The following is a 12,813-nucleotide window of genomic DNA, read 5'->3' on the forward strand; positions in this document are numbered from 1 at the left end:
AATATCTTCTATCCCTAGGATTTTACACATACCAACACATGTATGTATCTGAACTGAGGTAAGGATACAACTTTATCTCCATATGCTGAGCCAGTTTTCCTTGACATCAGCTCAGCAGTCCAACTGACCCTGATGGTTGTCAAGCCACCACCGGCAAATGACTAACTCCTGTGGATACTTAGTTCTGGTCTATGCCTTCCCTTTCTATTCTTTGTGTTTCTTATTTAACTATTTATACAATCTAGAGATACCGTTTTTGTTCTCTGACATTTTTCTAATTTGTTTAGTCACAAAATTATGTAATAAATACAGTTTTCCCATATGTCATCCTTCAAATGACCTCATGTGCATGTGTTGGCTTATCATACTGCTAACCACTGATATGTTTTGTGTTGCCCTTCATGTTTTCCTGTCTACCTTTTCACCCCAGCCACTGCTGTGGCAATCACAGGCACACAGTGAAACCTTATACATGTCAGCCTGCACTTGCACCTTTCATCCTTCGCTCTGTCTCAGGGTATCTCTGCTGCTGCAGCTGTAGGACACTGCCTCAAACCCACTCAGCCATGTGACACAGGAGCATGCCTCAGTGTGCAAGAGAGTTAACGCCTTGAGATGGGTAGATATCAATGAAGAAAGACACAATTCAAAGATTTGCCTAACTCATCCCACAAGTCAATTGTTAAAAATCACTTTTTTGGGTATTTGGTGCTACATCTATAATTTAAATTTTAATTTTTTAGTTAGAAAATCCTGTAAATAATAACTTACAAGAGCCAACATGTTCACGTCAGCTAATTAGTTCAATACCCTTGGTTCTGGCTAATATAAAATTAAGTTCCAAGGCACAAATAGATGGTTCAATGTCTGTAGAGTTACTGCATCAATGCTATTAACATCCTTGGGCTCTATTTCAGTAGTATTACTAGATTAATTTAAACAATCTTGTCTTTTGCACTTATTTTGAAGTAAAACACATTTACAGAGAAGTTGCAAGAGTAGCTCAAAGAACACCCACAAATATTTCACCAAGATTCAATGGGTAACATGTTGCCATATTGGCCTTATTTTCTATTTATACATGTGCATTTTCCTGATCTATTTACAAGGAAGTAGTAGACATCATGCTTTTTGACTGCCAAATATGTTAGTGTGAATTGCTCAGAACAAAAGTATTAGCTGAGCTTGGTGATGCACATTTGCAATTCCACCACTTGGGAGGCTGAGGTAAAAGGATCATTGTAAGTTTGAATCCAGCCTGTGCTACATAGCAGGACCCTATCTCACTTCCCCTGCAAGAATATTTTTCTGTTCCTTTATAAAACCATGGTATAGTTACCCACATAAATCAGATTTAACATGGACAAAATATTACTGTCTAACAACTACAGTCCATAGCTAAATTTTATCAGTTGTCTTAAAATATTTTGCAAGCTTGGAAGCAAAATATAAATAATTTTTTATATTTTTTTTGGTCCAAAATATAGTTAGGTCAGGATAATGCACTGCATTCAATTATCATGCCTCCTTAGTTTCTTTAATCTGTAACATGAATAGTCTTTTTTTTTTTTTTTTTTTTTTTGGTTTTTCTCCGGTACCAGGAACCGAACTCACGACCTTGCACTTGCCAGGCAGGCGCTTTGCCGCTGAGCTAAATCCCCAGCCCCATGAATAGTCTTTTTAAAAAATTGTGAAAAATACATTATTAAAATATCCAGAGAAAGAAAAATTCCTATTAAGGCTTAGATGTTAAAGTGCTTAACCACTGTGATGGAATCTTTCCAAAATACATCTCTGCTTCCTTGTCACGTTAACCATGCATCATTTGCTTCCTTGTTCCACTGTGCTCTAGAAAGGATTGAAAATTAGGTACACATAGAAGATGAAATAAAAGGATAATGGTTGCAAAGGACAGCTTACCCTTTTCTCCCTGGCTCCTTGGCCAGTAGGTTTATACTTTGCTCCATACTCTCTTTCTTTAAGAAAACCCATCCACTTCAGCAAGGCCTCTCCTCCAGTGACTGCAAGGTTTGACTTTCCTTGGCATTGCACTTTTCTGTGTGGTGTTCTTCTTCAACCAAAAAAGAAAACAAATTTTTAAAAAATTTTGTCTTACAATTTAAATGCTAGAAAGATTATTACATTACTTTAATAAATTAAAACATCTTCTTCTACCTAAATCATTTTCTCTTTGACTGTAAATTAAATTAAAACATTTTCATGGACCCCTCAAAAATATTGTAGGCCCTCTGGACTGTGCCTGCTATGCCCATTGGACAAGCTAGTCCTGCTCTCAGGCCCGTCTGCATTTCCCCAAATTGTGTGATGTGGTGTGTAAACACATTCATGGGTTACAGCAAGAAAGCCAGGGAGGGCCACTGACACCTAGTACCCACAGAAGGGTGCCGAATTTGGAGAGCAGGAAAATCCTGGCCCTCTAACATCAGTAGCAAGGACAGACACAGGCTCTTGGCAATAGCCTGTTCTATGTGCACTGTGGGCATGTCCATTTACCCTGCTTTATTCTGGAACCTGTTAGAACAGTCCCCATACCTTTCCCAAGGAAAGGAGAAATGGGATGGGGAGTGGGGTTAAGGAGTGGAGAGTATACTTCCTAAACTCACATAGGAAGGAAAACATTTCCTTAGTTAGTTAGAGTGCTCCACTCTCAAAGCCAGCATGTTCCCATTATTGCAGTTTTCTTTGGTGTCCTTTTTGAGCCCCTGCTAGGCCTTCCCAGAATAAAAAAGTAAGTGTTCTCTCAACATTCGCTGCTCACTTTGTTCCCCCAAGGAAGTGCTTCATATTTGTGACTGTACTAAGGACTCCATGGAAGCATTTCATTTTCTCCGTTCTAGTGGTTGGGATGGAGGGGTATAGCTCATCAGCAACCCAATAACATAAATGAGCACTACCAGGGTCCATAACAAACTGGCCTAAGAGCTACAGAGTTCAGAGAGGTTGACTTCAGTTTGAAAAATTGGGAACAGTAAACCTCTCCATGTATCTTACTAAGTCCCTTATTGAATTCATGCTTCAAATAACTATGCCTCCAAAATTCCCCATTGTCAGACTTGATGGTCAAGGTTGGGCCTTCTCAAATGGAGTTAACAATAGAACTTTCTCAAATTTGAGTAGGTCCCAAGAATCACTTCTGTGCTTATTTTCACCTATAGTCACTGAACAAAGACATAGATGCTAGAACACAATGAGGACTAGTCCCTGCAGGGACAAGTGCCTAGAGAGAATATGAAAGGAGTCACTGCCCCTAAGAAAGCAACCCAGTTCTAACAACTCTAATCTGCTTTATATATTGGGGTTTCACATGAAATTTTTCTTGAAAATTATATTATGCTCCTAAAAAATGAAAAAGAAAACAAGTTTGGAAACCATCAAGATAGACTGTCTCCTTACTTTTAGGCAAAAATCTAAACAATCCTATACAGAAGTTTAAAGATGTAGAAAAGCGATATTCTACCTACCTGAGCTCAGGGCAGTGAACAGGAGAAATAAGTAGCCTTAGAGTCCAAGAGACATAGGGTCAGCCCTTAGCTCTGCAGTGATGAGCTGTGTGACCTTAAGCAAGTAACTCAACCTCTCTGTGTATAGAGTGGGGATCAGTGTATTTCACTCATAGGAGGTGCTAAGTGTGAAATGGGATCTCATGAGTAGAAAATTCCTCAGCTTTGCAGGCCACAGAGCATGTTCAACGGAGTGCATCTTCTCTGAGCTTTCCGTCCCCCTCAACGTACTCTCCCTGGTAAAAAGACCTTTTCTACCCCATGGTGAAAAACTCATTTGCTCTGATTTGAGCCCCAGCAAAGATAAAGGATGCCGGATGTCACTGGGGAAGTCTTTGTAGAAAATTCTTTGGCTACTTGTTTATTTTCTCTTCCTTCCATGTGGCGCCATCATAAGGACTTGAGCTTTTGTCTGCATATTTAGTGCTATATCCCCCAGTGACCTTCAGAATAGTGCTTAGTACCTAACAAAATATTTGTTGAATGACAGGAAATTCCTGTAGACTGTGAGCAAACTCCCCAGCTTTTTCTTTTCTGGTTTACAGTGTTCTATCACTTCACTGTTTTCCATAAAGAACTTTTATTCCAATGTTTATTCCAATTTTAATCATGCTTTTCATAGTATTTGACAACTGTGGCAATTAGAATGCAGAATACTTAAAGTGAGACAAAACTGTTTTCTCTCCTGAATGGTGATACACAGAAATAAGCTTGACTCTTAGGTTTTTAGTTTAACTTGCTCACTGCTTAAAACCAACACCCTAAATGCTATTCTTAGTACAGGGAGTGAGATGTTACATCTGTAATTCAAAGAGGGTATAAATGAAATTTCAACCAGAATGACAGGATTTGCAAAGTTGATGTGTAAATAATTGTGGTGAATAGCATATACCATATATGTTTATAGAACTACTATAAAATAAAGGACTTTAATAAAAAGTTTTAAAAGGAATCAAGAAGAGTATGACTAATTTCCTAAAGTACTTTAAATTATTTTTACGAAACCATGAAATAAGTATAGAACTCCATTATTCATACTATAGGAACGATGGCAAAATAAAATTCTTTCAAATAAAGCAAGGAAGATACGTAAGTCAAACACTAATTTTGGCATCGAGAGGAGTGTCTTTGTTAAGACTCATGAAAAGGATAAATATAGAACAACATAAGAAGAAACAAAAGGCTTTTTATTGGAAACTTTTTAAATGGCATCCAAATTACTGAGGATTTTTCTGTTTGCATATAGACTGTGATAAGTAGATGCTTACTTAAAAGTGAGACCTGGAAGATACTTCAGGCAAAGTGTTTCTAGAGCCCTGGAAACTCAACAGTGATGTGCCCAAGTGGAACTAAAGAGAAACCTTAAAGTTACCCTCACGGTTTGCTTTACAAGTCGAGGGTCAAAAAGCAAAGCTGGCTATGCTACTATGAAGTAGTCACCTTAATACTACACCAACCCTGCTCTTCTGCCATAGATGAATGGTATTATCTCACACAGAGAGATTTGCCTGTTTACTTATGTGGGATAGTGAATGCTAAACTTGCACAGTGTACTGACACCCAAAAAAACAGTACTGACTTGAAACCTAGGACAGTGCTACTTAAAGCCTTTGGCATGTTGGCCATTTCAGCTTCCTGCGTAAGAGTACCCTGAACCAAGTGTCTTTCTCTCTTGATACACCCAGTAAGAGGATAACACTTTCAGAGCTTGAAAACACAAAGAAGAATGTGGAGAGTAGCAACTAAAAGCAGTGATAAAGCTTCTTTCTCAGAGCATCAGAAAGCTGAGGCAATAAGGTCAAGTGGCACAGTTCAAGGGATAAGCTTAAATAAAGGAACTTTCCTCTGGGGTTGGATTTCTCATACAGCTCTGTCTTTAAACTCAGAGTTTGAAGGAAAGATGGTTAATGTTATTTTTAAAAATCACTGATATACAGGCTTTTTATCCCATGTTCCAGAAAGGAAAAAAAGAAAAGATAAGGTGATAGAAGGGAAGGAAAGATACAGGAACAGACAGAAAAGAAAAAGATAAATAAGAGGGCACAGAAAAGGAAAAAAAAAAAAAGAGGAAGAAAAAAAGGACAGAAAGCCAGTCTTTTTATTATCTAATCTCAAAAGTTTCAGCCTGTACTCTTTGCATATTTTAGCCATCAGAAATGAGTAACCAGATCCAGACCAAACTCCAGGAAGGGAGATTACCTGATAGCATGGATAAAAGGGGGCAGGGATCAAGGGAGTCAACCATAGCGCTTTTAACTGAAGAGTAAGACACAGAAAAATATAGATTATGAAGCATCTGTATATAATAGGAGCTTCATTTAAAAAGAAATAGTAGTAAACTACAGCTTCTGGTAAGAATCTTACTTAAAAGTCATAGATGTGTACCGCCCAAAGAAGGCTTGATAAACCTTAAGGTAGTTAATTAACATCTAAAAACATAAACTGTCTAATCATCAAGATAGCTTTGGGTGGATGTTTCTGCTAATGGGATAGAGCCTTCTAAAATGTTTACTTGCCCTTATGAGAACTAGAAAAATCATAGGGTAAGAGCAGGTGTTCCTAGTTGCTAGGAGAGCAAAATCCCAATAGAGATTAGTCATTTTGAAGGTGATACTTAATAATAGCATTTATTTTTAACTGTAGTATTAGTGAAAACAATCAGGCAGGCAGTGTTGAGATCAGAGGCTAAATGCAGCACTTGTATTTTTCTGAAGTAACATAAAAGAAAACTTCATTTGTGATGAAGGGAAATCACTCCTGAATTGTAATTCTCCGATGGTTCTAGGCTTCTACTATGAGTTTGCACAAAGTCTGTGATTCTATGTATGAAACAATACTTATTCCTGGGATCAACCTGTGTTATTACAATGTTTATCATATATTGAGGTGATCGGCCTACATGTCAGTTTCCCTAAAACATACCTTTTGAGTGCAGAGTCCTTGCATTAGTTTCTTTACATCCTCCACTCCTAGCACAGTGCCTGCAAATAGGAGACACTCAAGAAATATTTACTAAATGTTGTTGAATAGTCTGTTTCTTTCCCTTTGAAAAACAATTCAAAATAGGATATTTAGAATTCAAGATTTAGTAGGACATTATCATTTTTAGTATAGAGGCTGGGGATTTAGCTGAGTGGCACAGCACCTGCCTGGCAAGTGAGAGGTCATGAGTTCGATTCCCGGTACTGGAAAAAAAACAAAAGATAGTTTGGACATTTTTAGTACATCAGGTGTGACTCAGTAATTTTTTAAAATGGTAATTCAAAGATCTCAAAATGGATCAGTCATAAAAATCTAATTTTTACAATCTTACTTAAAATAGTTTTATAATAAGATTCTACAGGAAATGAATAATTATACATTAAATGATCAAAGTCCTTACATATTTTCCCTTTTCCTCTAAAAGAATTGGTAATCATGGATATATAAAAATAGACTTCTTTGAATGTAGATATTGCACATAGATGAAGTATGCTGATAAGGAATTAAAAAGGCAACCAATGTGATTTTTTCCTAAGATGAGAAGTACTCTGAACCACAGGAGAGTTTCATGTTTCTTCTAGAATGCTGGGCTACTCCTTACTGACTTCCTGATTCTCGTCAGTGAGTTCATACCCCTTGATTTCATTGCCCATCTGCTAGCAGGTGGTGTGCTCCAAGCTGGAGCCACGGTCTCTTCTCAGCAAAGTGGCACAGAATGGTGCATTTAAACTGCTCCCTCATTCCCGTCCCTATGTCCCTCCTTTATCCTTCCTCTTTTGTTGTTTTTTAATCTTTATCCTCCCCTACTTTGCTTGTCTCCTCAGACACTTTGTGCTGGTTGACCGCTATCTCCTTCTTTTTTCTCTCTTCACTCCCCATCCATACTCACCATCCGCTCCATTTTACTTTATTTTTTTTGTCTTTTTGAGACAGGGTCTCGCTATGCAGCTCAGACTGGCCTTGAGCTCACTTTGTAGCCCAGGCTGGTCTCAAACTCGCAGCTATCCTCCTGCCTCAGCCTCCCAAATGCTGGGATTACAGGCGTGTGCCACCACGCCCGGCTCTGCTCCATTTTAAAATACACTTTTCGGGGCTGGGGATTTAGCTCAGCGGCAAAAGCGCCTGCCTGGCAAGCGCAAGGTCGTGAGTTCGGTTCCCGGTACCGGAGAAAAACCAAAAAAAATAAAAAAATAAAAAAATAAAATAAAATAAAATACACTTTTCTTTTTACTTAGTCATAGAATCTTTTTTTCTTGCTCATCCTACTCTTATCCTCAGCCGGCCATGCTAATTTTTGAAAGTTTGTACTTAAATGATCATGTAGTGAGATGCACGCAAGAGGAGGGCAGATGGGACAAAGAGTGTCTTTAGTGTTTATTCCAATTTCATAGCCCAGGTGGCCTCAAACTCATAATCCGATTGCCTCAGTCTCCTAAGCATTAGGATTACAGATGCTACCACATCTGGCTCTGTTTTCTCCTTTCAACAGTTCCAGCATCTGCTGTAAAGAAAGCTTGCCTTTTTTGCTCTCTACCTCCCAGGATGTTCTCAGTCTTTATTCCACCCCTTTCCTAAATAGCATTATTCTGATTTGGTGAAGCTAAAGACAGTACATAGAGAGCATCAGAGCACTTAGCAAAATGAACTGAACTGAGAGAAATGACTGTAGTACTTATGCCCTTAGAGAAGAGTCACCAGGTTAGAGTAAAAAAGCCAGGCAAGAAAAGCCAAGAGGATCAACTGAATTGGACCTGTTGCAACTCACAAGAGGCAAAGCCATCACATTTCAGTTACCGGTCTAGAACCAATGTAGTCCAGAGATGACCTCCACCAAGACAGGTCCCATGGGGCACAGAACACATCAATACACGGGGGTACACACTGGAGCCGTACATGAAGTATAAACAAGGAGCCATTTTCTGTCTCATTACTTTAATCATTTTGTCAAAATAATCTGAGTATGTGTACATAAATACTTTGGTTTATTAAAAGAATATTAGCATAAAAGTCCCTGAAACACATCAAGATTGACTTGAAATGTATGCCATGCAATTATTCATCAAATTACCAATGACTTGGCTTTTCATCCTTGATATCTGGGGCATGTGATATATATATATATATATGTATATATGTTTTTTTTTCAGATTCTCCCTCTCTGATGCCTAGTTTTCTGTCAGTTACTGCTCCTGTATATAAACTCCAGACTGTAAGGGGTGCACACTGGGAGGTGAATTGGCTCTTTAAGTCCTAGGGTGCCAATTAGAATGATAGCAAGTGGAACTAGAAGGCCCCTAGAGCATAATCTCTCCAACCCCTCATTTTGCACTTAAAATGACAGAATCTCAAAGGGGTTGTGTCTCGCACAGGTACAGCTGGTTCTGCTACTACTACTGTCCCCTCAGGCAAATCCTTCAGTGGGTCTGGACCTTGGCTGCTCCCTCTGTAAAGGGACTGGAGAAATCACAGCCAGCGTTTTCGAGGTGCTTCCCACATGCCAGGCACTACACTAAGTACTTAAGTGTCTTATCTCACTCTTTCAATATCTCATAAATTATGCATGTTTACCATCAATTAAAGATGAGACTATCAAAACAGAAAGCTCAAATAATTTTTTCCCAAGATCAGACACCTAGGAAATGTTGCAAAGCTGATATAGGAACTTGGGAGTATTTGCCTCCAAAATTTTTAAATTTCAATCCTCAAATCCTTTCCAAGAAACCTCCATCATAAAAGAAAAATGTACAGCTAGTTTTCCAAATTCCTTACATCGCCAAGAGTCTACAGTAGAATTAGCAAACTATGACCATGGGCCAAATCCAGTCACTCGTTTGTTTATGTATTGTCTGTGGCTGCTTTTGCACTCCAACAGCAGGGTTGAACAGTGGCAACAAAGACTTCCCGGCCTGCAGAACTTGACATATTTATTCTCTGCCCCTGCACAGAAAATGTTTCCAGAGCCCTGGTCTACAGCCATGGCAATTTAGAGCATCTTGTAATGGCACAGCACTTTACAACGTACAAAGCACCTTGATATACATCATCACATTTAATCCTGATTTTAGGGAACCTCATGCATTATGAAGGAAGCTAAAACTCAAGAGTTTATATCCAATTTTTGTAATTAAAGACACAAGAGCATAACGTGGCAGAGCCACATATTCAGGTTGTGATTTCAAACTGCACTCATATGCATTCTATCTTGTGCTACATAATTAATAAACACATGGTTAGATCTAAATGGACTTAATACTAGAAGAACACTGGCAACAGATGTGAATTTTACAATATAGATTTACCAAAACAACAACAAATGTGTTCAAAGAAGGTACAGATCCTTCTTCCTGCTCTGCAAATTCAAGTTTAATCTAAATAATAATTATGATTCTTGAAATAGGGCTTTAAGGACTTACTTGAAATATACAATATGAGGCACCTTTTTTATTTCAGATTTATTCTGTAACACACCTTGAGATTTCATTTCAGACATAAAATTGGGTATGAGGGCACCCTGAAATCACTGCAAGAAGGGATACTGCATTTGTAAACTTAATGTTTGGTCTGATATATATCATACATAAAAAGTATGATGTATCATAGAGGTAATATGATATATATGTTATTTAATATGATAAATATATCATATGTCTATAGAGAAACATATAGATATCTGGATACCCACTATTAGAGATCTTCACTTATTTTCTAAAATGAGAGAATCAAAGCACCTAGTTTTAAGTGAACTTTTCAAGTATGTACACATTGTATGTGCACAGAGGTAAAATTTGCTTTCTATGACTCAGTTAATTGCACTAATCAAATACAAAATTACTTCTTATTTAACGCTGTATAAAACTAATTAATCTTGGACCCTGATCTTTATGATTAACACTAGTCACTGAGAGTCCTTATTTGGACAGAGAACTCTGATCATTTCATGCTTTAAATCAAATAGCTTTTTAATGATTGACTTATGGTGTGTATCACTGAAAATGCCACTTTGTCCAAATGGGTTGTGCCAACTGTTTTATCGAAGTCACCATTCACCTTTGGCAGTAGTGGACTGTAAGAGCCCTGAAGAGAAAGACATTGCCTTATTCATTTTCATATCTTCCCCACAGCCCTAAGTCTAGTGTTTGGGACTGTTTGGCTCCCTGCTGATACCTGTTGAATATGCTGGTCACTCAACAACCTATAAAGATAAAGTATTTATTCCCAAGCTGGATCCCACTGCAGTCTCAAGGACAGGAGAAATGTGAAGATCTGCTCTCCAGCTCTACCGACTAGCAGGGGAAACTCCTGGAACCAAGTGAGCCTGGCAGAGTTAGCCTTTAACAAAGGACAGAGCAAGATAATTGTAGGCACTAGGTTTAGTTCCATTCCCTAGGATGTAAACACTGAAAAACTGACAGAAACAAAAACTGCCCTGACACCATAAACTCTTCTCCTTTTGCCCGGCTCCACCATGCAGTACATCTCCTTCACTGCTCCGCACAGGCGAAGCCAGCACCTCTGAAGGGCTGACATTCCAGTTGGAAATCTGGGTCTAGTTAAGACATGAAATAAATAATTTTGTACACAGTGACACTACGGCTTTCTTCTCTTTTCTTTATAAACACACATTGCTTTGCTGGGAAGAGGGGGAGAAGAAGGCTGCTTGTGCTTTATTTTCACATTTGTACTTTTAATGTTTTTTTTTTAAATTCAGGCTATAGGGAAAATATAAAGACAGAAGAAATAAATTAGGAGAGGGTTATTCACATTGTAAAGGGATTTTCCATAGGGCTCCATTAAATACTGAACTCCCTTAGGGCACTGGACTCGGGATGTAATTTAGATGCAGCTTTTCAGGAGTATATTTGTTGTATAAATTGAGGTGCATCCATACATTCATCTTAATTCTCTTCCAAGGACAATCCAGCACTTGTTTCCATTTATAGGGTGCAAACAATCCTTGTTAATAAACTGAGTTCCTCACCTTTCCCTGGAGCAGAGGCTTTAAGGAATCAAACCAACAAAGAAAAAGGCTCACTTGTGGACACAGCCCTACCACTGTCTCACACCAACGCTCTTTCTAAACACCAGGGTTTGCTCCAGCTTGGTCCACGCAAATGTGACCTGGGAGCGGTGTGTATGAGATCTGGAGTCTGCACAGGCTACAAATGTGGCTCGTGGCAGAGGAAATTCAACGAAACTTTCCCACAGGCTTTTCGTAAAAGCCTTTCCCTAAGCTACCTCTTCACATCTGTACGGGGTAAGGAAGAGCCCCCTTCTTCACTCAAATGCTCATCTACAACAGAGGGAGCACAACTGCTAGTTATGCTAAAGATCATGAGAACCCAGGATCCTTGCCACCCCATCCTTGTGCTAATTAATATTAATCGGTAAATCACCTTAATCCCAGAGAGCAAAAATAGGCGACTGGAGAATTTAGTCCCATGAATTGGCGGCAGTCAAGGATACGCCCAGCAGAGAATCAAAATGGTCACATTCTAGGTGGCTTCACCGCTCAAACCAGTTGGCCAAGTTGCGAATGCTCTTGGACCGATCCCCAGCAGTCTGCACTGCCTGGCAGGCCCGACACCAAGGCTCGTCCCAGAACGAGGTGATGTGCACCGCGTACCTCCGGCGCCAGTGGAAGTAGCGGCGGTAGACAGCTAGGTTTCGATCTAGGAAAAGCAGGTAGGCGGCCAGGGAGGAGGCACTGGGGAAGTCGTCCACGTGGATGAAGGAGTCACGGGGCACAAAACGCTCATAGTTGGCACGATCTGGGCCTAGAACCACCGGCACCGCCCCAGCCAGCAACGCGTTGCGCCAGAGCTTTTCGGTAATATAATCCAGGTGCTGCGAGTTCTCGAAAGCCAGGTAGAATTTGTAGCGGGCCACTGTGTGCAGGAGCCCGCTGTTAGGCACCGGACGCCCAGGCCCGCTCCGGCCGAACACGTCAACGGGCAGGTGCTGGCTCAGCTGGTGGTAGTAGCGGACCCTGGCGTGGCGCTCATCCCAGTGGCTCACCACCCAGGCCACCAGGCCCCTCTTCCGGGCCAGCGGCGGGACCAGGCCCATGGGCTGGTCGCCGGGGTGTTTCCTGGGGTAAAGGTAACCGTAAGGCACGAAGACGTCGGAGTCCGCCCGGTACGACAGCGTCCAGTTGAAGAGGTTCCCTGCCAGGGCCCGCAGCCCCGGAGAGTGGGAGGGCGACTCGAAGTTCATCCACACCCAGCGCTGGCCCGGGGGCCGGGGGCCGGGCATCGCCGCCCCCTCCGGGCCGTCCAGCGCGCGCAGCCGCAGCTCCTCCGCCGAGCGCACG

General features: G+C 40.4%; 2 protein-coding genes across 2 annotated transcripts in view; both read right to left on the reverse strand.

Annotated features, from left to right (window-relative positions):
- Window positions 1-12,813, reverse strand: part of Piwil4 (piwi-like RNA-mediated gene silencing 4) — a gene marked incomplete at its 5' end in the record, with an annotated part of 66,896 nt that extends 54,083 nt beyond the window's left edge. The window contains 2 exon segments of the mRNA XM_013510100.1: window positions 1,921-2,071; window positions 11,897-12,813. Coding sequence (XP_013365554.1) covers window positions 1,921-2,071; window positions 11,897-11,943 — 198 coding nt within the window.
- Fut4 (fucosyltransferase 4 (alpha (1,3) fucosyltransferase, myeloid-specific)) lies at window positions 12,006-12,755 on the reverse strand. The gene has a single exon (XM_013510097.1). The coding sequence runs from the start codon at window positions 12,753-12,755 to the stop codon at window positions 12,006-12,008; it is 750 nt and encodes a 249-aa protein (XP_013365551.1).

Source organism: Chinchilla lanigera, unplaced genomic scaffold, assembly GCF_000276665.1.
Source record: "Chinchilla lanigera isolate Chin_1 unplaced genomic scaffold, ChiLan1.0 scaffold00204, whole genome shotgun sequence".
NCBI classification, from domain to species: domain Eukaryota; kingdom Metazoa; phylum Chordata; class Mammalia; order Rodentia; family Chinchillidae; genus Chinchilla; species Chinchilla lanigera.

Bases quoted from the DNA above. Each gene is read 5' to 3' on its own strand.
- Fut4 (XM_013510097.1), bottom strand. From the start codon at position 12,755: ATGCCCGGCCCCCGGCCCCCGGGCCAGCGCTGGGTGTGGATGAACTTC.